Source organism: Meles meles, chromosome 1 (genome assembly GCF_922984935.1).
Source record: "Meles meles chromosome 1, mMelMel3.1 paternal haplotype, whole genome shotgun sequence".
Taxonomy (NCBI): Eukaryota; Metazoa; Chordata; class Mammalia; order Carnivora; family Mustelidae; genus Meles; species Meles meles.
In genome coordinates this window covers 724,166-747,832 of record NC_060066.1, presented here as the reverse complement: position 1 = coordinate 747,832, position 23,667 = coordinate 724,166, and the positions used below count along the sequence as shown (strand labels likewise).

General features: G+C 66.2%; 2 protein-coding genes across 3 annotated transcripts; one reads left to right on the top strand and one right to left on the bottom strand.

Annotated features, from left to right (window-relative positions):
* Positions 1-1,254: 1,254 nt before the first annotated feature.
* LOC123947237 (sphingomyelin phosphodiesterase 5-like) lies at positions 1,255-4,265 on the top strand. Its single transcript, XM_046013338.1, has 7 exons — positions 1,255-2,600; positions 2,682-2,754; positions 2,988-3,128; positions 3,202-3,291; positions 3,378-3,441; positions 3,527-3,662; positions 3,735-4,265. The coding sequence occupies exons 1-7, from the start codon at positions 1,773-1,775 to the stop codon at positions 3,825-3,827; spliced, it is 1,425 nt and encodes a 474-aa protein (XP_045869294.1). The 5' UTR covers positions 1,255-1,772; the 3' UTR covers positions 3,828-4,265.
* OPLAH (5-oxoprolinase, ATP-hydrolysing) lies at positions 3,880-13,683 on the bottom strand. 2 transcript variants are annotated; one of them, XM_046013315.1, is made up of 27 exons: positions 13,550-13,683; positions 12,818-13,041; positions 12,552-12,743; positions 11,928-12,027; positions 11,727-11,850; positions 11,456-11,651; positions 11,202-11,367; positions 10,977-11,115; positions 10,832-10,899; positions 10,414-10,679; positions 10,150-10,262; positions 9,894-10,064; positions 9,556-9,693; positions 9,322-9,460; positions 9,089-9,201; positions 8,698-8,849; positions 8,027-8,187; positions 7,848-7,949; positions 7,597-7,771; positions 5,793-5,977; positions 5,541-5,687; positions 5,315-5,449; positions 5,036-5,185; positions 4,799-4,956; positions 4,561-4,721; positions 4,340-4,437; positions 3,880-4,095 (listed from the first exon to the last, which is right to left on the bottom strand). In XM_046013315.1, exons 2-27 carry the CDS (start codon positions 12,986-12,988, stop codon positions 3,943-3,945), a joined length of 3,873 nt encoding a protein of 1,290 aa, XP_045869271.1. In that variant the 5' UTR covers positions 12,989-13,041; positions 13,550-13,683; the 3' UTR covers positions 3,880-3,942. The 2 variants fall into 2 exon arrangements, with proteins under 2 accessions (XP_045869271.1, XP_045869281.1); XM_046013325.1 differs by lacking the exon at positions 13,550-13,683 and adding an exon at positions 13,259-13,435.
* Between the last annotated feature and the right edge of the window lie 9,984 nt (positions 13,684-23,667).

The following is a 23,667-nucleotide window of genomic DNA, read 5'->3' as shown; positions in this document are numbered from 1 at the left end:
CCCAGGGAGATGTGGCCAATTCCGCAGGCGCCACGGGGCCAGGGGGAGATGAGGCTGGCTCCACAGGGCTCGTGGGGGTGGGGCTGAGCAGGAGAGGGCAGCAGGGAGAGGGCTGCGGGGTTCAGCACGGGCAGAATGGGGAAGGGGGGCAGGGGGCTGTAAGACGGGACAGCTGTGGACAGATGGGGAAGGGCCTGTGAGCAGTGCCGGACACCGGGCAGTGCAGGCTGCTGGTCCTTGCCAGGGTGTGTGTGTGAGATGAGGGAAGGGCAGTGGCGGGGGGGCAGCCTGCAGAGTGGCCTCTGGCCCAGAAGAGGAACAGGAAAGGACGGGCCTGAGGAAGCGGGGGCTGGGCTGCAAAGGAAGGAGGAGGGTGGGCTGAAGCGGTGGGAATGCGGAACCACCAGAGGTGGCTCCTGGAGCATCCCTGTGTGCCAGCCAGAGGACTCCAAGGGGCCAAGGGACTCCTCTATCAGCCCCCAGCGAGGAGTGCAGGAAGAAGAGGGTTGTGGAGTGCACCCAGGAGCCCCCTGCCTCTCTGCCCTCCCCACTCCCAGGCCTGCTGCTTCAGGGGAGCCAGCCAGACCCCCCCGGACAGGCAGGGAAGGACTCTGCATATAAGGATGCGGAGATCTATAGATAGAAATCTCGCTGTGTCTCCTGAGAAGGCGCAGCATCGAGACACACCAGCAACAGGGAACACAGCCAGCACCAGATTTTGGTTTCTAAAGGGAATCGGGTTTTCCTGGAGAACGGGGAGTGGGGGAGGTGGGAACGCCTGCACCTCGCCGCCTGTAGGCTTAATGGCAGCCCTGACCCCAGCTACAGGGCAATGTAGAAGCAAACGGGACGGGGGGGGGGGGGGGTGTGATGAGGGGTGTGGTTCACAGCTCAGATCAGAAAGTGGGGCCCAGGCAGCTGCTGAAGGAGCGCGAGGCAGCAAGTCCCCGGAGCCAACGGAGTGGCTGAGAGAGGGCTCTCCGGATGGGAGCTGGCTTCCCTGCGGCTCACGTGCCCCGGGGGGAAGCAGCGGCACAAAGCCCAACCAACGGTCCCTTACCGCCGAGGCTGGAAGCTCCTTGGGGTAGGGTCACAGAGCTGTCATCACGGGGGACAGGCCTCTGGGGGAAGCTCTTGGGACGCTCAGCGGGTGCTTCGGAGTCCGTCCCCCCCGGGGGTAGGTCTTTGAACTCAGCTGCTGGACGTTGCAACCAAGGCAGACGGGTGCGGAGGCAGACGGGTGGGGGTGGGGCGGACCCTGCAGTCTGGGCGACCCGAGGGCCCTTGCAATTCCGCGCAGACTTGCGGGGAGGAAGGAGGGAGCCGGACGCAGCACACCCGGCTCTCCCTTCGCCAGCCCGCCTGCACCGGCGACCACCGCTCTCCGCTTGGTGCAGGCGGCTCCCCAGGCCCTGTTCCCGAGCGGCAGGTCTGGGGGTTCTCCCGGCGGCCTTCAGGGGAGGGCGGGGCCGGGCGAGCAGGCTCGGAGGCGTGGCTGCGAAACCAGGGTCTCTTTCGCTTTCCCTTTTGTTCTCCCCAACGGCCGCCGACACTCCGCGCCAGGGAGGAGCGCGCGGCTTCCCGGGCACTCCGGTTTCCGCCCGCGCCCGCACCGCCCGGGAGCACAGCACCTTCCCGGCTCCGCGCACAGGCTGCGCCACGTAGCCTTGACCCGCGACTCCCCTGCAGCCCCCGCGGACGCACCAACGAATCGATTCGCTGGAAGCGACTGAGTCGCGGGGCGTCCCGAGGCCAAGAAGCTCTGCGCGCCAATGCAGTCCCCTCCTGACTGGCCCCCAACGCCCGGCGCCCTGCGGCCCTCTCCCTTCCCGCACCCTGCACTGCACGCCCTGCACCGCCTGGCCCGAGCGCTGCTCTTTCCGGCTTACTGGGCGCTGGACCAGCTGCTGGGCTGCGGGGCGCCACTGGCCCGCGCGAACCGCCGCCGCGCGCTGAGAGCCGCCGCGGTTGCCGTGGGGGCGCTGCTGCTGCTGCTGCTGGCCGGCCTGCCCCTCGCCCTGCCCGGCCTGCTGCTCTGGCTGCCCCTGCAGGTTTGGCGCCGCCCCTTCTGCTACCGGCCCCCTCCGGAGTGCTGGGCGCCCCCTGCGCCCTGGCGCCCCCCCGCTGAGCCCGCGCGCTGCTTCGACTTCCTCAGCGCGAACCTGTGCCTGCTGCCCGACGGCCTAGCGCGCTTCAACAACTTGCCGCACAGCCAGCGGCGCGCCGAGGCCATGGGCGCCGTGCTGCTCGCCGGCCTGCGGCCCTCGCGCTATGGGACCACGGGCTGCAGTCCGCCAGGGCCCGGGGCGCCTGGGGGGACGCTGATCGCCGCGGTGCCGGCGGGGCTGGACTTCGTGTGCCTGCAGGAGGTGTTCGACCTGCGCGCGGCGCACCGCCTCGTCGGCCGCCTAGCGCCCTATCTGGGCCCGGTGCTGTACGACGTGGGCTCCTTCGGCCTGCAGCCCGGACCGCACCTCAAGCTGCTCGGCAGCGGGCTGCTGCTGGCCTCGCGTTATCCGCTGCTGCGCGCCGCCTTCCGATCCTTCCCCCACGCACGGCGCGAGGACGCGCTGGCCTCCAAAGGACTGCTTTCCGCACAGGTATAAGCCCAGCGACCGCGGGGAGAGGGCTGGGCGTGGGGTCGAACCGGCGACGTTGCTGGGCGGTCCACGGTGTTGCAGGCGCAGCTGGGCATCCTGGACGGGCGCCGCATCGTGGGCTTCCTGCACTGCACGCACTTGCATGCGCCCAGTGGTGAGCCCCGCGGACGGGAGGGTCAGCACGTGGGCCGGCGGCCTCCCCTCTCTCATCCTGGCGGCGGCGGGTCCCAGCCCTCGTCTGCGTCTCCGCACCCCCCACCGTTTGTCCGCGACCCGGAGCACCGCGAGCCGCGTGGTGGAGCGTCCTGGTGGGCTCGCAGGTCGGGGCCGGGCGGAGACCAGGGCGGGGTGCGCTCGGGACACAGCCTTCCTCCCCCACCCCCGCAGGGGACGCGCCCTTGCGCTGCAAACAGCTGGCGCTTCTGCTGGACTGGATCCAACAGTTCGAAGCCCAGAGCCGCCAGGGGGGCGATGCCGTGGCCTTCAGCGTGCTTCTGGGTGACCTAAACTTCGACAACTGTTCTTTAGGTAAGGGGGAGCCGCAGAGGGGGCGGGGCCAGCGCCTGGCCCCGCCCACCGAGCGCTGGCCTCTCCCCCGCAGACCACGCAAAGGAGCAGGAGCACGAGCTCTTCAGCCACTTCCGGGACCCCTGCCGGCTGGGCACTCGCCGGGAGCAGCCCTGGGCCCTAGGTACGGCCCCCCGGGCGGGGAGCGGCCCTAGGGAGGGCTCTGGGGCCTCGGCAGCCGCGATGACCGCCCTCCCCGCCCTGCCCCAGGCACGATGCTGAACACCTCCACCCTGCGCCACTCGGTGGCCTGCTCCTCGGAGATGCTGCGCAGGTGAGTGCACACCTGGGGGTCCGGCACCGCCCAGCACGGAGGGGAGCCCTGGCCCCTGGCCCTGGTGACACCGCCCCATCCTCAGGGCCCTGGAGCAGGAGGAGGGGCGCCACCGCTACCTGGCAGGCCCTCCGGGCGAGGGTCCCCGGACTAAGCCTTGGCGGGGCCGGCGCGTGGACTACGTCATGTACCGGGGAGTGGCTGGAGGCCCCCTGAGCCCAGTAAGTGGCAGAATTCAGGGCGCTGGGCCGACCGGAGCTGGGGCGACCCCTCACCCTGACTCCTGCCCCCAGGAGGTGGAGCACGTGACCTTCAGCACCGCCCTGGCGGGGCTCACTGACCACCTGGCCGTGGGACTTCGGCTCCGAGTGTCTGCGCTTTCCTGACGCACGCACGCAGGCGCAGGCCGGCTGGAAAGACGGACACGGACGCAGAGCGTGGGCCTGGCCAGTTGCCGCGGGGACAGGGCGCCTTAAGAGCTGTTTATTGTGGGGGTCTCCCTCACACTGCCTCCTGGGCCCTGCGGTACTCGTAGACGCTGCCGCGCTCGGGGAAGGCTGGGGGCTGCTGGGGCGACCCCGGCGGCGGCGGCGGGGCGGGGTCATCCGGGTCCCCGTAGCCCCCACCGCCCGGTGTGTGCAGGCAGAACACGTCCTGTGGAACCGGGGGACAGGCTCAGCGCGGGCATGCCCTCCCCGCCAGGCTGCCTCCCGCGGCGGCCCCAGCCACCACCCCCCTCCCTCCACAGCGGCCGGTCTGGACCACGGAGGCCCAGCGCGCGCCCTCTGCCCTTCAGAAACCAAATTAAATTCAGTTTCCGGTCATCTCTGCGCACTCTGCGGAAGGCGGATCAATGGGGGGCCAGCGGGAGAGAGAAAGGATGCGGCGCAGTCCTTACCCCGGGGTACACGGGCACCGACGTCTTCCCCCCCAGATTCACCGTCCGGCCGTCCTTGCGGATCAGCAGGTTTAGGCCACGCGCGCCGGGCTCGCCGCCTGCGGGGAGAGGCGAGGTGAGGGCACCCCAGGAGGCCAGGAGGGGAGGGACAGAGGAGGCTGGTGGGGAGACAGGAGGACACCCGGCCGCAGGGGGCGGGGGGAGGGACTCGGGCCGCTCACCGTGGAGGCCGTAGGGCCGGAAGGCGCGGCGCTCGGTCAGCACGGACAGCAGAGCCTCCTCGCGGAAAAGCAGCTCGCGGATGACGCCATCGCCGCCCCGGAAGCGGCCGCGACCCCCAGACCCCAGCCTCAGCTCGAAGCGGCGCACGATGACCGGGTACCTGCGCGGGGCGGGGACTCAGTGCGGCCGGGCCCCGCCCCCGGCCCCGCCCCGGCCCCGCCTCCCGCCGCAGCGCACCTGCTCTCCAGGATCTCCGGGTCGGTGATGCGCGTGTTGGTCATGTGGCTGTGCACGCCGCTGCGCCCGTGCCAGCCGGGGCCCGCGCCCGCGCCGCCGGCCACCGTCTCGTAGTAGCCCATGTGGGCATTCCCCAGGGTCACATTGTTCATGCAGCCCTGGCAGGGGCAGGTGGCATTTGCACTGGGCTAGAGGGGCACCCCCCCATGCCCGAGCGCGCCCACCCACCCACCGCACCTGCGAGGCGGCACAGGCCCCGAAGGCCCCCAGGATGACGTCCACCACGCGCTGGGACGTGAGCACGTTGCCGCCCACCACGGCCGCTTCGGGGGACGGGTCCAGGATGGAGCCTCTAGGAATCACCACGCGCACCGGCGCCAGGCAGCCCTGGGGGGAGGGGCCAGCTCTCAGGGTGCGCGGGGAATATCCCCGCGCCTACCCCCAGCACCCCAGGATCAGCCCTCTGTGCGGCCGCCTGCGCCCCCAGGACCGTTCAGGGCGACACCACACGCGCACCTGGTTGAGCGGGATGTCGCGCCCCACCAGACAGCGCAGACAATAGATGAGCGCCGACAGCGTGATGGCCCGCGGGGCGTTGAGGTTGCCAAACACCTCCGGCCCGGTGCCGCTGAAGTCGAACACGGCGCTGCCCTGCCCGCGGGGCGGGGAAGGGGGGCGGGGTCAGCCGCAGCCTGGTGGCCGCACCTCCCAACCCCTCCGCCCGCCGCCGCCGCCGCCTGACCTGACTCAGGTTGATCTGCACGCGCAGGCGGATGGGGGAGCCGTCGTCCATGTGGTCCTCTGCGGACACCTCCAGGGGCAGGCCCCGGGCCTGCCGGGACGTTCCGAAGGCCCGCAGCATGTCCCGCACGGCCAGCTCTGCGTTTGCCTGGCAGACGGCATGTTCTGTGAGCAGCGGTGCCGCCTTCCAGGTGGTGCGCGCGCCCCCACCTCCCCACCGAGCTGCCCCCCTGCCCCTGCGTGCCAGGCCCACCTGGATATGGCCCATGTAGGCCTGCACCACGTCCAGCCCGTACTGCCCAATGAGCTCCCCCACCAGCTGGATGCCTTTCTGGTTGGCTGCCACCTGCGCACGCAGGTCCGACAGGTTGTCGTGCAGGTTCCGAGTTCCGCTGCAGCCAGGAATCTTGCCGGGAGCCCGCAGGGCCTCGGTCACCGCTGGATAGAGGAGGTCACCACTGAGACCCCCGAGCCCCCGGAGCTCGCCAGTGCCCCGCTCCACACCTACTTCACCTCCGCCGGGCACTGGGCGGGGCACCCCGTTTGGCCCTTCATGGGCTCTCCCCCAGCCCTGCGGACTCCCCAGGCACCCCAAAACCCCCAGCCTCCTCCCATGTGCTCAACCATCTCCTTCCCACACGCCAGCCCCCCAGGGTATCCCAGACAAGGACAGGCAGCTTTGCCTGTGACCTCATAGGAGCTGGAGGCTGGGGGGGGGGGGGCTGGCAGGCAGCTCCTCCCTCAGCAAACCCTGCCTACCTTTAATTCTCCCTGCCCACCTCCCCCACCACCGGCCACACTCCCCCTGCCCTTTCTGGCCTTCCCTCCCCTCTTCTGTGACCCTCCCCCAATCACACCGCCATGGGGTGCGGTTCTCAACCACTGTGAAGGGGGCTCTCTGTGCCTCGTGTCTCCCCAAACAAATCTGGGAGCCCCAGAGACCGAGGGCCAGCCTCTCTCCCTAGTCTGGGATACAGTACTCCCTCGGGCTCCCTGGCCACGCGTCCTCTGTCCTGCGCCTGCCCATGTCCCTCCCATGATTCCTGCCCCTTGTCCTCTGCTCCCCCCGCCCCGACCAAGAGGGCGGCCAGGTCTGGGTCACTCTGTGTGTGCGACAGCAGCCTGCGGCTGTTGCTCCACCCTCCACCCTGCCCCCACCATGTGCCCTCACTCTGGGATGCCCCCTAGGCTCCCGGGCCCCTGCGGCCTCACACCAGCTGTGTTTGCCACTGCCCCTGTGTGGCCACACTGCAAACCCCGGGCCACACTAGGCCACACTGCAAATCCCGCCCCGACTTCCATGCCGCTGCCCTGGGCCCGCCTATTGTCGGAGCCTCCCTCCAACCCCTACTTGCCCAAACTTGACTCCTCGCCCTGTCCCCCAAATCCCACCCAATGCCAACCTTGATCTCGGAGACAGTTGTCCCTACTGCGATTCCTGCTGCCCAGCTTCAGGGTCAGCACCACCCAGGGCAACCGTAGCTGTCCCCCGCTCCCCTCAGCTTGGCCTCTGGGCCACCCTTCAACACCCACCCACTCGGCATGCAGGCTGGGGGCTCTCATGGTGTGTAGGCAGACCGGGGCAGGCCCACTGAAGCCCTTCACAGCCACCCCTCCACCCAGTGTCTCAGACCCAGGCCCAGGAAAGTTCTCTAAGAGCTGGCAATCCTTGGGCCCTGTCCTCACCACTCCCTGCAGCCCCCAGACCCAGTGCAAGCGCAGCACAGACTAACCACGGTGGGTCACCGCCTACCTTGCAACAGGTTTCTCTCCCGCCTTTGGCCGGTCCCAGGGGTGTCCTGGCCAGCGCCCCTCCCCCAACATCACTGAGGCCTTCCTGAGCCCAGGCAGAGTGTGCCTCAGAGCCTCTGGTCATCTCTGAGAGACGGTCTGCAACCACTGTGGGGTCGTGAACCCCCTCCCAAGGCTCAAGGCAGGTCTGGGCCGCTAGGCAGTGTCCCAGTGTCCCCACTGGCCTTCCTGTAAGGAGCAGCCCCCTGTCCGGCCCACCAACTCCTGCCCTGCCCTCGCCGTCACCCGACCCCACGCCCACTCACCCTCCTCCTGGAAGACGCCCCCCTGGACGAGCTTGAAAGACAGAAAGACAGCGCCCTCCTGCTGCAGTGTGGTGGAGTGGGGCGGCATGGAGCCAGGCGTGATGCCCCCGATGTCCGCATGGTGCCCGCGGCTAGCCACGTAGAACACGGGCCGAGTCTGACCTGGCCAAAACACCTGGTGACACAGAGTGAGCGTCTGCTGCTTGGCCAGCCTCACCCCCCAGGGCCGCCCCAGCGGAGGTCCTCCTCACCGGGGTGATGACGGTCAGGTCTGGCAGGTGGCTGCCGCCGGCGCTGGGGTGGTTGCTCAGCAGCACGTCGCCAGGGTGGAGGTCAGCCCCCAGCTGCTGGATCTGAAGCCAGGAGACAGCCCCGGGTTGGAAGGGGCGGGCGGGGGGGGGCAGGGGAAGCAGGAGGGGACCCGCCAAACCTGGAACTGCACGGTCTCCTGCATGGCACCCAGGTGCACGGGGATGTGGGGGGCGTTGGACACCAGCCCCCCATCCGGCCCAAAGAGGGCGCAAGAGAAGTCCAGGCGCTCCTTGATGTTGGTGGAGATGGCTGTTCGCTGCAGGATGCGGCCCATCTGCTCTGGGGGCACAGAGTGACAGGCACCCGCTGGCCCCACTCCCCGGTGCACAACAGGAAGATGCGGGACCTGGTGGCAGTGGCCCAGAGAGGCCACAGCTGGGCCACTATGCCCGCGTGAGGGCCGTCCCCTTCCTCTCCATCCCCGCCTGGAGCCTCACCAAGAACCTGCGACCCCACGCGTCCACCCTCCAGCGTGCCCAGCACAGTAGGAAACCAGTGCCGAGGCACGGGATCGAGGGTCTCGAGCAACCCCCAGCCTGATCCCGCAAGGGCAGGTTCACTGGGCTGAGCCCACCTCCTGTCCACGGACCCAGGGCTGCCGGTGGGATTTAGGTACTCACAGCGCCCAAGGCCTGCCAGTGCCGGGGGGCTGGCCATCCCAGCGCCTGGGCCACACTGCCACCTTCCCCCGGGTCACACTCCACCTCTCTCCGCACACCCCCGAGGACCACACCGCCTGCACCCCCCTGCCCCGGACACGCCCTCCCACAGACGGGGGCAGCCACTGACCAGCAATGCTCATGAAGCGGTGTGAGAAGATGGACAGTTGGATGGGGTCAAGCTGCGCCCCCACTGTGCTTGGGGCCTCAGCCCCCACAGAGATGCGGATGTCCCCCGTCTCGGTCACCTCTGCCTGGCAGCCCGGTTCCACCAGGATAGTGCTGAGGGCCAGGGCACAGGAGGCTGGAGGCCATGCCGGGGCAGAGCCCCCTTCCCGAGCAGACACCACACATCCCCAGGCTGGGGCCGCGCCCACCCTGATGGGACCCTAGAGTCCCCCACAGTCTGTAGTCTCGGGCCCGAGAACCCTGCACCGGGACCCCGAGCTCTCCCGGGGCCCTGGCAGCTGTGCCCCCAGCCCTCACGGCCACGGTCCCACCCGCGCCAGGCACCGGCCCACCTGTTGCTGTCAATGATGAGGCAGGGCCCCTGAAGCTTGTGTCCGAAGCCCAGCTCTCCCAGCAGGTACACGGGGGTTTCCTGGTAGCCCCCCTCAAAGTAGCACTGGGTCATCTGAGGAGGGGGGGTGCTGAGTGCGCTTCCGGGGTCCGGCTCCCTGCTGGGTCTCCCGCCCGCCCACGCCCGTCCCCACGTCCCCCTGGGTGTGGGGGGGGCAGACGCAGAACCACCCACCTTGTCCACCCGGGGAGGCCCAGGCTGAGCTTTGGCTACATCCTCAAGGCGAAGGCCACTGCGGCCTGTGCCCCTCACGCGCACGTCGTCCACCACCACGGGCCGCTCGGGGATGATGAATCCGAACTCCCTCATGTACCTGCATGTCCCCCAGCCCCCAGGGAACTCTCAGAGCGGGGCGGCCGGGCTGGCGGGTCCCCCACCAGCGCCCCCGGGGGACATGCGGCTGCCTACCGCTCCACAAAGGCGGCCCCGAAGTCGCCAGCCCGGGGCGAGCGGGCTGTGGCCGGGTGCTGGTGGGCAGACACCATCAGGGCGCAGTCGGTGCCCTGGTAGCGCAGGTGCAGGAAGCCCTCCGTGCTGATGTGGGACCTGGGGCAGGGGCCGGGGGGCGCTCACACGGGGCCCCCCGACGGGACTCCTGTCCTGCCTCCCCCTGCCCTCCTTGACCAGCGCCCCCCTGGGCCCCAGCACCATCTGGGCAGTCAGGCGGTCAATCCACCTGGGGGCGGGGCGCTGGGATGCGGGCCTTGGCCGGGCCCAGTGCCCCCAGCCCGCCCCTCACTCCCCACCTGGGAAAGCCCTGGGCCCGCAGAGCGTCCACACACTGCTCCTCCAGGCGGCTCAGCCTTTGGTCCAGCTGCATAAAGGTCTCGGGCGCGTAGGGCAAGGAGCACGGCTCCTGGGCCTCGTGCACCACGTCCGCCAGGGCCAGGCCCAGCGCCGACAGCAGCCCACTGTGCCTGTGGGACAGGGACCTCGGCAATGTGGGACACCCCCCGAAGCCAGCGCCCCAGCCTAGGACACGGGCGCCACTCCCACACGTACCTGTGAATGTGCACAGTGTCCATGCCCAGGGCCCGGGCAATGGCACAAGCGTGCTGCCCACCAGCTCCCCCAAAGCAGGCCAGAACATGGGCCGAGGGGTCATGGCCTCGTGCCTGGGAAACCAGAAGGGGGTCGGTGGCAGACCCTAACCCTGTTTGGCCGCCCAGCCCTCCCCTCGCTTGCATTGCCTGAGTGGGAGGCACCGGAGTGGGGAGCAGGGCTGGAGCGCAGGGCTGGCGAAGGCGAGGGCAGAGGCAGGCCTACCTGCGTGAGCGCGCGGATGGGCCGACACATGGCCTCGTTGGCCACACGCACGAACCCCATGGCCACCTCCTCCAGGCTCAGGGGAGAGGCCGGGCAAGGCCCGTTGGTCAGGAAGCTGTTGACCTCAGTAGCCACAGCCTCCAAGGCCTTTCGGGAGGCCTCAGGGGACAGTGGCTGGTCCTCTCCAGGCCCAAAAATGCAGGGGAAGGAGGCAGGCAGTAGGCGACCCAGAACCAGGTTGGCATCCGTCACTGTCACGGGCCCCCCTGGGAGGTGTGCAAGGGGTGGGGGTTGGGGGGTGGAGACGGGGCCCAGGACTGGGCAGCGGGGGCTGGGCTGAAGGGTTGGGGCGGGCCTGGGGGGCGGGGCGGGGGGGGGGGGGCTGCGGGGGCCTGGCCAGGCAGACAGCAGCTCCTACCTTTGCGGTAGCAGGCAGGGCCGGGATGGGCTCCTGCAGACTCAGGCCCCACCACAAAGAGGCCGGACCTGGGACAGGGTGGGCTGCACTCAGAGGTGCCCTGGGAGGCAGGGCTAGGGGGCCCGGCCCAGGGGCAGGGGCTGACCTGAAGAAGAGGCGGGAGCCCCCACCAGCCGCCACTGTGTTGATGTCCAGCTGGGGGGCCTGGAGGGTGACGCCAGCTGTGCTGGCCTCAAACACGTGCTCAAACTCTCCAGCGTAGCGGCTCACATCAGTGGACGTGCCTGTTCGGGGGAGGGACACGAGGAGCGGCTCACAGAAGGGAAGGAGGCCCCCCCCAACGCCCCTTCCCCCACCGCAGCCTTCCTACCTCCCATGTCAAAGCCAATGACAGGCTGGCCGCCTTCCACCCGGTAGGTGGTGGCCGAGTAGCCAACCACGCCCCCCGCGGGTCCGGACAGCACAGCGCGGGAGCCGCTGAAGGAGTCCATGGGCGCCAGGCCGCCATCGGAGCGCATGAACAGCACCTGCACGTCCTGGAGCGGGCGGGTGGCGGGTGAGGGGGGGCTGGGCCGGCTCGGGCTGGGGTTGGCGGGAGGAGGTGGGGCGGGGCGAGGGGCTGACCTTGAGCTGGCCCTGGAAGCCGCGGCGGAAACCCTGTACGTAGCGCTGGATGGTGGGTGTCAGGTAGGCGTCGGCGCAGGCCGTGTGCCCCCGCGGCACGATGCGCACCATGGGCGTGGCCTCCGAGGACAGGGACACGTGCGTGAAGCCCAGCTCCTGGGCCAGCGCGCCCACCTGCTGCTCGTGCTGGGCCCACCTGCGACAGGAGCCGGCAGTGCTCGGGCCCGCCCGCACCGCCCGCCCACCCCAGCCCCCCGCGACCCGCGCTCACGTGTAGGAGTGCATGAGCACCACGGCCAGGCTGCGGATGCCTCGGGCCAGGAGCCCCTCCAGCTTCCCGCGCAGACCCCCGAGGTCCACGGGCCGCTGCACCTCCAGCAGGTCCCCTGTGCGGCCTGCCGGGAAGCCCGTTACCGCCCCGTCGGAGGCCCCGGGAGGCGACCCCGCACCCCGCGCCGGGAGGCCCCCGCACCTTTAACGGGTGTCCCCGCGCCGGGCTCCCCGCGGTACAGCACTACACGCTCCTCCACCTCCAGCACCTCCTCGTACAGCACCTCAGGCATGGGCACGGCCTGGGGGCAGGCAGAGGCTCAGAGGACGCCCAGGCCTGAGGGTCCTTGCGGGGGCCCTGCGTGGGTGGGGCAGTGCAGGCCAAGGGATGTGTCCCAACCGTCTGGTCAACAGGCCCAGGAGACACAGTCAGACAGGGCAGCCCCAGCAAGGCCCACCCAGGGGGCGGCTCCCCACTCCCAGGCACCTGAGCGCCCCCCTCCCAGGGGCAGCTCCCTCCACCAACACACCGGGGAGGGTCGGGAGGGCAGGCTCCTACCCCTCACCCTGAAGGGTCTGTCTTGGGTCGCTCCACACCCGGAGTCCAGGACAGGGCATGGTGGCAGACAGGAACAGCACTACCTATGAGCACTCCGAGGGCTTGGGGGACACAGTGCCTGCCACGAGTGCTGGAACCTCCCCTCTGCCTATCAGCTGGTGGCCTTCGGCCAGCCCAGACCAAGGACATCCCTCCCCGAGGGACCATGGCATCCCCGAGCAACATGAGCTGCCGGGCCCAGCCAGCAGCCGGAGTGGGTGAGCTCACCAGATCAAAGAGGTCCCCTCGGGCCTGGGTGCCCACGTGCAGCAGGTCCCGGAAGCCACGTGTGACCAGCAGGGCTACCCGCTCCCCGCGCCGCTCCAGCAAGGCGTTGGTGGCCACTGTGGTGCCCATGCGGATGCTGGCAATGCCACTGGTGTCCAGCGGCCGGTCCCGGGGCAGCGGCATGCCCCCCTCCTGGGAACCCCACGGTCGGTGTCAGGCCTCTGGTCCCCAGGTCCCACCCCACCCCGCCTTCCTGTCCTGGCCACCTGCTCCAGGATGCGGCGGATGCCCTCAGTCGGTGCGTCTACATAGTTGGCGGGGTCCTCCGAGAGCAGCTTCAAGACCCTCACGTGTCCCCCGGGGCACTGGGCAAAGACATCTGTGAAGGTGCCTCCGCGGTCGATGGCGAAGTGGAAGCGCCCCTGGGGGCTGCCCATGATGATGCGGCTGGCGTCCAGCAGCGACTCTTCAGCCGGTACTCCGGGGGGAACTGCACAGAGACGCGGATCAGGCCACAGGCCCGGGGGCATCGGCCGGCTGGCAGCCTTGGGGAGAGCTGGGATGGGGAGAGGACGGGGCAGGCGGGGGCGGGGGGGGGGGGGTCCAGGTCCCGAAGAAGCCCTGGGCAGAGCGGGAGCTGCAGAGCGGGAGCTGCAGACCCGGCTCAGAGGGCAGGGTGGGTCCGGCGACCTAGTGGCCCGCATTACCCGGCTCCCAGCGCGCCCGGAGCGGGTCTTTCAGAGGGGGACGCGCCACGGAAGCTCACGGGCCGGGGGGTCCGGGCTCTTTTGGCCCGAAGAGGCACGGGGGCCGGGGGCGGGCGGGGGAAGCCCCAATCGCAGCCGCGCGACCTTCGGGCCCGGGCCCTGGGGGACGCGGGGCGGGGCCTGCGCAGACAGCGGGGCGGGGCGGGGCCGGGAGGCGCGGAGCCGCGGGGGTCACGCGGCCGGGGCGGGGCGGCGAGGAGAGGGGCCCGGGCGCGCGGGTGCGGGGCCCACCTGGCGGGTCGGCTCCGAGCGGCCGGCGGTCTGCGGGCCCCGCGCTCCCGCCCCGCCCCGTCCCCCGCCCGGAAGCGGAGCCCGCCCCCCGCACGACCGGTCCGGGCGCACATGGCCCTCCCCGTTGCGTAAGGCTCGGCTCGCCGGGAACCGCCTCCCCCCTCCGCCGGGAGCCACCCGGGGGCACGGCGGGGCGCGGGGCCGAGCGGGGCCAGGCGCGGCGCGGTGCTGGCGCGTCCCCGGTCTCCGGGCACCTCGGTTCCGCCGGCCGTCAGGCCCCAAGCCGGCCCAGAGGTCGCCGAGCCTAGGAGCCCCGGGGCAGGGAGAGCAGAACGCCCGGCAAAGAAATGCCAGCCCGGACGAGCTTGCGCTGCGCGCTGGCACGAGGCCGCGGGAATGGGGCCAGGGCGCCGGGGGAGGGAGCGCGGGTGGGGGGACGCGCCCTGCAGAACCCCCTTGCTCCCCGCGTGCTTGCAGGTGCTCGGACCAGGGCCCCTCCACAAGCTATCAGCACCCCTGCTGCGTCCAAGGCCAATCCGGCAGCAGGACCCTCACCACAGAAGGGCTGATGTCCCCAGAAGTTGTGGCGGGTGCCCTGATGAGGGCAGCCGGCTCTCCAGCTCTGGCTGTTCCCCAAGGGCAGAGAGGTGCCCAAGCTTGGAGTGGGCTCAAACTGTGCAGGGCCTGGAGCAGGCCTTTCCCGCTCCCTAAAGGGAACAGTGTGTGGGGGGGTGTCCCAGGCAGAGGGGACAGTGGGTGGAGGGGGCTTCACCGGCCAGGTAGCCAGCAGGGCCCCCCCAACATGCTCCCCTGTCCCCCAGGAAACTTGCCAGTCCTGGAGGCCTGTTTGGTCCCTGCTGGGGGAGGGAGATGGGCCGGGTGGGGACCGCAGGCTTTGGGGTGCACCCCAGGCTGCAGCAGGGAGGGCTGCCATCTGCCTGCGGGCCCATGGCTGCCTCAGCATCCCCTTCCATGTGGTGGGGGAGGGAGAGGAGACATGGTTTTGAAAGAACTGGACCCAGAAAGGTACATGAGATTCGTTGACTCAGAGCAGTGCCCAGGTCTGCTCACACCTTCCGACGGTGGCCCATGGCCTCCTCCAGCAGCCCAGGCTCCAGAGGGTGTCTTCCCACATCCAGCCCTGCTTGGGCCAAGCGTGGAGGACTTGAGTTCCCCGGCCCACAGGGTTGGCCCTGGAATCAGGCACACGGGACCCACGCCCCCAAGGATGGGCTGTGACCATGTCCACATGACTGTGTACCCGCATCCCCAGTGGCAGGTGCCAGCCATGGGAACGCCCCCAGACTTCTACCCACGGATGCTTAGCACCTCCCCCCTCCCCCACCCCCGGTAATCTGTACAGCCGCGATGCAGGAGCTCTACCTCCGAGCAAACCACAAGGCGGTGGTCAGCAGCCCCTTTCAGTCAGAACCCCCACCTGCAGCTCCCGCCCTGTCTCCTTTGTTCCCCCAGAGCAGCTGCCCGGCTAACAGCCCACGCACTCGTCCACGGGACTGGGTGATCGATCATCCCACCAAATCCCCCACACAGCCTCTCCATCCGGGCCCTCAGCTGAGAATCTATCCGGAGACTTCCAAGACCTCCCGCACCCACCACCGCCTGGGGATCCGGGGATCCAAACTCAGCCAAGCCTTCTCAGTCCCGCCCAGCCACACCCCGCCGCCCCCCGCTCCGCGCCGCCCGCCCGCACGCACCCTCCGGTCTCCCCCTGTGGCTGTGGCTGGTGACTGTCATTGTCAGCGCACACCTGCTGAAGTCCCCACCCCCACGCCCTTCCAGCAGCACCCAGCTGCTCCGTCCCTAGGCTGCGCCTCCCCAGCGGGGTCCACCTTCCGCCCCACTCATGTCCTGGCTCTCTTGACCTCACCTCTACTGAGATCATATCTGGCAAGACCAAAGAAGGTCCCCCAGCCGTCCCAGTGCCCGGCCCCTCTCTGACCACCCCGTGCGTCCACCTATCCCCCAGCTATGTGTGTGGGAAGCACCTTCCGTGATGGGCTCCTGACTTGCTCCCCGACTTCCTCCTGCCAGCCTCCTTCACCGGACCTTCTCGATGCGGGTGTGCTGAGAAGGGCCCCTCTGCTACATCCTGAATTGTGTCCCCCCAAAATGCATATGTTGAAGCCTACCCCACACCGTGATGGGGTTTGGAGGCGGGATCTATGCGAGGTGACTGAGTCATGAGCCTGGGGCCCCAGGGTGGGATTAGTGCCCCTGTAAGAAGAGACGGCTCGCTCTCCCCAGAAGGTGCAGGCGCGCTAGACGGTGGCCAGCTCTAAGCCAACCGCGGAGCCCCACCAAGAGCCCCGCCAGCACCCTGAGCTCGGACTCCCAGGCTCCAGGACTGTGGGAAGCAAACTGTTGCAGTCATCTGCCTGCAGCGTTTGGACAGAGCAGCCCAGAGCGAAAGTCCCAGCTCCGGTCACACTGTCTCCCCCGTTGTGGTCTCGGGTCCCTCAACAGCAGGGATGGAACCCGGTGCCAGGACTGGCATGACCCCCCACCCCGTACCTCCCTGTGGATCTGCACAGCCAGAGACTTCCCTGTAGCATGGTGCCCATCTCCATGAGACTGGGTCCCCTGAGCCTGCCCACACCAGCGAGAGTGCCCTACTTGCAGAGCTCAGGCTAAACCCTGGGAGCTGCCCTCACCCACCTCCTCACCCACCACACCCAGCCTTCAGGCCCCTGCCCTAGCCAAGCCTGTCACTTCTCACCAGGAGAACGACCCTCACCCACCCCATCCCATCTGAGCCCCAGGGGCCCAGATCCTGCCGTTAGGTTCCTTCTGACCTGCAGGGCCTTCCTGGTCCTCGTCTGCCCTCCCCTTCACCAGCGCTGGCTCAGCGCCGTGCCTCAACACACCCAGCTTGCTGCCACCTCAGGGCCTTTGCACAGACTAACCCTCAGCTCGACCCCAGCCTTGTGGCTCCCTCACTGGGGTCCGGCCCTGGCCCAACACCACCTTCTCGCGGCCGCACTTCCTTCATATCGCCCCCCTAGCATCTTCCACTCCCGACGGGCCACTGCCCTTGGAAGCAGGGCCTCCCCGCTCCTCCAGGCTCTTGGCACAAGTCGACAGAGTGAAGCTCTGCGGGCCCTGGAGCTTCTCACCTCTTTCGGCATCCTTGAACTTGATGGTTCTCCTCCGGGACGGCCGGGGGCTGGCGGCCACCTCAGCTAGGATCCCTGAGCCGCAGAAGCCCAGGCTGCTACCCCGGTTCCGAAGAACCAGCTTCAGCTCCTGGTTCTCCTGGATGAGCTGCACCAGCCGCCGCAGCTCCTCGTTCTCCTGCGCCAGCCGCTGGATCTCCTGCCGCAGGCCCTCGTAGCTGCTCAGGAGGGACATGCCCGGCATCAGGGGCGGCAGCTGCCAGCAGCTGGCGGGCTGGCCGGGGACAGTGGACCGGACCCCATCATTGTGAGGTCAGTGGCCTCCCTGCCCCCGCGCCGCGGCTGCATTCCGGGGCCTGGCAGTTCCAATCGCCCTGAGCGGGGCACACCTGACCGCTGACCTCTGGACCCTGACAGCCCAGTGACTCAGGCCTGGAGTCCCTCTAGGAAGCCCCTTCTGCAGGGGAAAAGCTGCTTTTTTTCTTTAATTTAATTTAATTTAGATTCAGTTAACATACCGTGTATTCTCCATTTCAGACGCAGAGCTCAGCGACCCATCGGCGTCGTTCAACACCCACTGCCCATCACATCCCGTGCCCCCCACGCCCATCCCCCAGCCACCCCGGCCCCCCCACCCCCCAGCAACCCTCAGTTTGTTTCCTGTGGTTAAGAAGAGTCTCTCATGGCTTGTCTCCCTCTCTGGTTTCATCTGACTTTATTTTTCCTTCCCTTCCTTGTTTCTCAAATTCCTCGTATCAGGGAGATCATATGATAACTGTCTTTCTCCAACTGATTTATTTCGCTCAGCTTGATACTCTCCAGTTCCATCCATGTCATTGCAAATGGCAAGATTTCATTCCTTTTTTTTTTTTAAGATTTTATTTATTTATTTGAGAGAGACAGCAAGAGAAAGCATGAGAGGAGAGAGGTCAGAGGGAGAAGCAGACTCCCTGTGGAGCTGGGAGCCCAATGCGGGACTTGATCCCCGGACTCCGGAATCATGACCTGAGCCGAAGGCAGTTGCCCAACCAACTGAGCCACCCAGGCGTCCAAGATTTCCTTTTTTTTTTTAATTTTATTTATTTATTTGACAGACAGAGATCACAAGTAGCAGACAGGCCGGCAGAGAGAGAGGGGGAAGCAGGCTCCCTGTTGAGCAGAGAGCCTGATGCGGGGCTCGATCCCAGGACCCTGGGATCATGACCTGAGCTAAAGGCAGAGGCTTTAACCCACTGAGCCACCCAGGCACCCCCCAAGATTTCCTTTTTGATGGTTGCATAGTATTTATATAATGGAATATATATTATTAATATTATATAATTATATATTATTAATATTATATAATATTAAATATTATTAAATATATAATGTTAAAACTATATATATGTGTGTGTGTGTATATTTACCACATCTTTATCCATTCATCTGTTGGAGGACATCTGGGTTCTTTCCATGGTTTGGCTATTGTGGACATTGCTGCTATAAACATTCGGGTGCACGTGCCCCTTCGGATCCCTGCATTTGTATCTTTAGGGTAAATACCCAGTAGTGCATCGCTGGGTCATAGGGTAGTTCTATTTTCAACTTTCTGAGGAACCTCCATGCTGTTTTCCAGAGCGGCTGCCCCAGCTTGCATTCCCACCAACGTGCAGGAGGTTCCCCTTTCTGCACATCCTCGCCACCGTCTGTCCTTTCCTGACATTAATTTTAGCCATTCTGGCTGGCGTGAGGTGGTGTCTCATTGGGGCTTTGATCTGTGTGTCCCTGATGCCGAGCGGTGTGGAGCACGTTTCCACGCGTCTGCTGGCCATCGGGAGTCTGTGCCCCGGAAGCTCCTCCGTCCCAGCCTGGCGCAGACCTGCAGCAGGAAGAGGGAGTCGAGGTCCGGGCAAGCCCGCCGCTGCAGCACCCACCTGCCGTGCCTGTCCCGGGGCTGGGGGACCAGGCATGGTCCACAAGGCGGTGGCAGCCAGCAGGACATCGGAAGGGGTTGGGAGAGTGAGTGCTCGAGCTGCCTAAAGGAGGGGCTCTTCTGGCCTAGTGGCGGCAGGAGCGGCACAGCGAAGACTGGGGGCTCAGAATCCAGGGACTGGGTGAGGCAGCAGGTGCGTTAGGGGCACATGGAGGCCGGGGCCCTCGGGGAGGCGGTGGAGACGAGGACACAACGTCGTGGGAGAGGGCGGGGCGTGCAGCAGGGAGACCCCGGGAAAGGGCTGAAGACAGCAGATTCCGGATGGCGTGGAACCCGCCTAAGGGTAGCAGTGGGGTTGACAGGTTCGAGGCCATGAAGGACGTCCTTCCCCCAGCCCGGCGCTTCTAACTGGGGGCTCTGTGCTGTTGCCGTCCCTGCCTGTCCTTCCCTTAGTTACAAGGACTATTTATCTCACATCGTCATTTCCTTTTTCGGGTCCGCTCGGGGCGGTTTCCACCTGTTAACCCGCAGGCTCTGGGAACGCGAGCTCTGGGGAGGCGGTGGGGTCCCCATAGCGCCGGCCGTGAGGGCGCCGCCTCCGACAGCCGACAGCCGTGTTCCGGGAGACGGGCGGCCACTGCCCATGGACATGACGACAAGTTTAAGAGTTCCTCTAACTAGGAACTATCCCGATTCTCAGGGTTATGGAGTAGGGCATCTCCGCCAAGACTAGAGACCTTAGCTCAAAGGAATGACAGGCTCAGGGCAGTGAGCCTCCAGCCCAGACCCTCTCAGAGCGGGACTGTGGCAGGCAGAAGTCAAAGGCCCCCAAGGACGCCTGTACTCATGGACATACCCCGCCTAATCCAAGAAAGAAATGGGTTTTACAGCCACAATAAGGTTATTTATACATATTTATAGGAGGCATAAAGGGAGATTATGTGGGATGAGACGTACTGAATCAGGTGGGCCCTTGAAAGAAGGCGCGTCTTCCTAGAGGAAGAGATCACAGTGCGAAAGACGTTCCATGCAAGGGAGACTGTTTGCTGCGGAAGGGGCCATGTGCCAAAGGATGTGGTGGGTCTCTGGGAGCACGTCACAGTCAGAATACTAGCGGACAAAGAGAAAACCTCCAGAGTCACAAGATAAAAATGACTTCTCGCACGTGAGGAAACCCAGTAAGATCACACGTAACTTCTCGACGGGACCAATGGAGGGCAGGAAACAATGAGACAACCCTTCCACTCATTCCCTCAGTGACTCGAGCAAGAATCCTAAATTCTGGAAAGTGATCTTTGGGAAATTAAGGTAAAATAAAGGCAGTCCATGACAAACAAAGATGGAGAATTTCCTGCTAGAAGACCTGCCTTACCAAAAAATGCTAAAGAAAGTTCTTCACAAGACAGAGGCGTGGAAGGTCCGGACTCGCCTCCTTCCAAGGATGCGACAAATTCACCACTGCATGTGGAGGGGCCTCCTCCGAACTGGACGGGCAGAGCCTCTGCAACGCAGGACAAAAAGAGACATGGGTACGAGGGGCGCCTGGGGGGGCTCAGTGGCTTAAAGCCTCTGCCCCGCGTCCGGCTCTCTGCTCAGCGAGGGGTCTGCTTCTCCCCCTCTCTCTGCCTCTCCCCCTGCTGTGTGCAAAGGAAACCATCACGGAAAGGAAAAGGGAATGTACTGAACAGGAGAGGTCCCCCATCCGATACAGGGTCAACATTCGGAATACACAAAAACTCATACAACTCAACAACAAGAACAAAACCACCAAGCAACCTGATTAAAAAACGGGCAGAGGATCTAAGCAGACGCTTTTCCAAAGACATGCGGATGACCAACAGACACAGGAAAAGACATTCGACATCAGTGACTATCAGGGGAATGCAAACCAAAGCCACAAGGCGATGTCACTGCTGTGCCTGAGTGTTCGCGTCCGAGAGACCACCGAGGAGCCAACACCGATGCAATCGCACGAGGGTTTATTCGACAAGCTTGAGCTTGGGCCCAAGTATTCCCGACGCAGCCCCCAAACCAGACTACAGTCCGAGTTTTTAAAGGCAGAGTAGGGGTGTACTCGGCGGTGGGTGAGGACAAAGGGGATTAGGGATGATGTACGTCTCCAAGGACTTTCGGAAGCGGGTCTCCAGGACCTTGAGGGGCTAGTTATTGTTGGGAGAAAGGTTATTCATTACCAATAATAAAAATCTTCTCGTGAGACCCTTTAGATGTATATCCGTGGGCCATATGCTTGGGAATGATTCTCGACACTATCTTGGAGGTTTAGAGATAAAGGAACTGTTAAAGTAGACTTACAGGATCCTGGTCGGGCCTGTCGGGGTAGGGGATGGGTCAGGCTAGGATTGTCCTTAGCAAAACCTCAAGGGGAGGGCAGTTGAGTCCCCAGGGGAGAGCCGCTCTGCCTGTTTCGAGGGCTTGTCCGTAGGTGAGGAATTTTCATGATTTTCTTCTGCCTCCGTTTCCCACATCGGCTAAACTTGAGGTGGGATGGCCTTGATTTTCTCGGCCTCCACAGTCCCCTCCCGCCGGTTAGATCAGCGAGTGTCCGAAACACGGCAGAGGACAGGCTTTGGCAGAGACGTGGGCAAAAGGGAACCCTCGTGCGCTGTCGGCCGGACGCTCGCTGGCGCGACTGCTGTAGAAAACAGCGCGGAGTGTCCTCAGAAAAGTGAGACTAGAAATGCCCCGTGACCCGGACTGTCCACCGCTGCGCTCGACCGAGGGAACGAAATCACGAATTCCGGCCGCTGTCCGCACCGTGTGCTCCGAGCGGCGTCATCGACATCGGTCAGACACGGCCGGGCGCCCGCCACGGAGCGGGAGACAGAGGGTGTGGGGCTCGCACACTCACACTCTCGCACACGCATTTGTTGCACACTCACCCGCACACTTGCTGGCTCACACCCACCGACACACTCAGTCGCGTACACACTTGCTCGTGCACACTCGGGCGCACAACACTCGGGCGCTCCCACACTCATGCACACTCGCTCACACCCACACTCTCTCGCACACGCGCACCCTCGCACACGCGCACCGGAGAGCATCACTCAGCCAGAAACTAGGAGAATGAGGCACTGCTGTTTCTCACCACACGGGGGGCCCTTGAGGCTGTGCCCGCGCCTGCGGTGAGTCAGAGAAAGACAAACGCACGTGGGGTCTTGGCACCCACGGAAACAAGCTCAGGGAGACGGGCCGGCTGGCAGCCAGGCGCGGGACGGGGTGCGGAGGGTGCAGTGGGCCAAGCGTGTCGCCGGCCGGTGGCGGCGGGGATTGGCCTCTCGGCGGGGGTCCCTGTGCGGCACAGATGTGAGACGGGGTCGCAGACCGGAATCTCACACAGGAGGTTGTCGACCAATTTTACCTCCCTTTCAATCAAAAGAAAAGTCCTCAAGGTGAGAGGCGGTCCCCTCTGACCGTCGCTGAGGTCCAGTTCCTCGGTGCGGCCCGGCCGGCCGGGACCTGGGCGACACCCCGCTGCGGCTTAGGCGCCCACGTGGGAAGCCACTCACCGGGCAGCACCGCGGGCGCCGCGCAGGGGAGCCAGAGCGCCACCGGGGAGCAGCAGGGCTGCGAGGGACCACGCACGCGCTGTCCTCCGACGGACCGGAGCCCCGAGGCCAAGCTGGGGACCCTGCGTGGACACACGGGCGCTGAGCCCTCCCAGCCCCTGGCAGCCCTCCGCCCCCGGCCGAAGCAGGCGCGCCCGCCTTGCCAGAGGACGCGTGGACGGCCGACCCCACTGCCACACAGAGACACGCTCAGGGCCCTCCCGCAGGAAAGGAGCCCAGGCACCGTCCCTGGGCACGGGAACCGGCGCTGTCCCTTATTTTGACCAGAAGAATGTGGCTGAAGTGACAGCCTACATCAAGCCTTGACCTTGCGGGCCAGGACTTGCGGGATGGCTCGGTGACCCCTCACTCTGGACTTTGACCAAAGGGCGCGCGGCGTCTGTGGGAGGCAGTCTGCTGTCTGGGTGGCAGGTCTGCAGCAGGGCCTGGCGCTGGGCCCAGAACCTCCCCGCTCCCAGCCCGGGTTCCGGTCCCGGAGGCTGCACCCCGAGGGCCCGTGGCCAGCCGCTGGGCGGGGGGGCCTCGCCTGGCAGGACGAGCCGAGGCCTGCCATGCTCCCCCCGCCCGGACACCCGCCTCCCCGGCACGCTGCCCCCAGGAGGAGGCGGCCTGGACGCGGACGCTGACCGTGGGATGTCGGGGACGGGGAGATCTTCTCGGCGACGGAGGACGGAAGGGCTCTCAGCACAGGCTGAAGGCTTGAACCGCGCGCGTCCCACTGTGGAGGCCGGAAGCTCAGGCGGAGTCTTGGGGATCAAAATCGAGGTGTTCACAGGAACGTTCCTTCCGCAGGTTCCGGGGGAGAATTCCCGGGGCGCCGTACCCCTGTGCTCGTCCGGTCTCTGTCCCCGCCGTCACTCGCCTTCTCTTCTGTAACCGAACCCCCTCCGCTTCCATCTCTCAAAGACGGTCGTGATGGCGTCGAGGGCCAAGACGGTCTTCCCATCTCAACTCAACCATATCCACAAGCTTCCTAGAAGACTGGGTGCTAGGAAGCCAGGCTTCCAACGAAGACGGGGGTGGGGGGAGGGGCAGTAAATGTCACAGGGTGGCTCTACAGGGGTCCCCCGTAAGCAGTCTGGCGGCCTGGCAGAGGAGCCCCAGGGGCCTGCAGCGCTGAGCTCGTGACATGGGACTCACCATCTTCCCGAGTCCCCCATCAGCCTAATGGAAAAGTGAGAGTCTGCGGAGGGCCCTGCACGTCACATTCCCAGCTGGTTACTAGCCCCTCTGCCGGGGGCCACCGTTGGGATATGTCTGTGCTGTCTTCAGGGGTCAGGTCTCTGGGGACAGGCTCACCGGGACGTCAAGAGGCTCACCCCTCATTCACACAGCCCCTTCCCGGGGCGGGGGGGCTTGGCAGAGCGTTTACAAGACCACATTTTGTAAAATCTGCCACAGCAAAATAATCGCGGTCCGTTCAAGCTCTTCCCACGGCGACGCCCCCGTGCTGCAGTAGCCGGAGCGGCTGGGAACAGCCAC

Bases quoted from the DNA above. Each gene is read 5' to 3' on its own strand.
- LOC123947237 (XM_046013338.1), top strand. From the start codon at position 1,773: ATGCAGTCCCCTCCTGACTGGCCCCCAACGCCCGGCGCCCTGCGGCCC. The intron at 2,601-2,681 runs GTATAAGCCCAG...ACGGTGTTGCAG, and splicing joins AAGGACTGCTTTCCGCACAG to GCGCAGCTGGGCATCCTGGA. The intron at 3,292-3,377 runs GTACGGCCCCCC...GCCCTGCCCCAG, and splicing joins GGAGCAGCCCTGGGCCCTAG to GCACGATGCTGAACACCTCC.
- OPLAH (XM_046013315.1), bottom strand. From the start codon at position 12,988: ATGGGCAGCCCCCAGGGGCGCTTCCACTTCGCCATCGACCGCGGAGGC. The intron at 10,680-10,831 runs GTAGGAGCTGCT...CACACCTCCCAG, and splicing joins CCCTGCCTGCTACCGCAAAG to GGGGGCCCGTGACAGTGACG. The intron at 5,450-5,540 runs GTCAGGCGGCGG...CCCCGCGGGCAG, and splicing joins TGCAGATCAACCTGAGTCAG to GGCAGCGCCGTGTTCGACTT.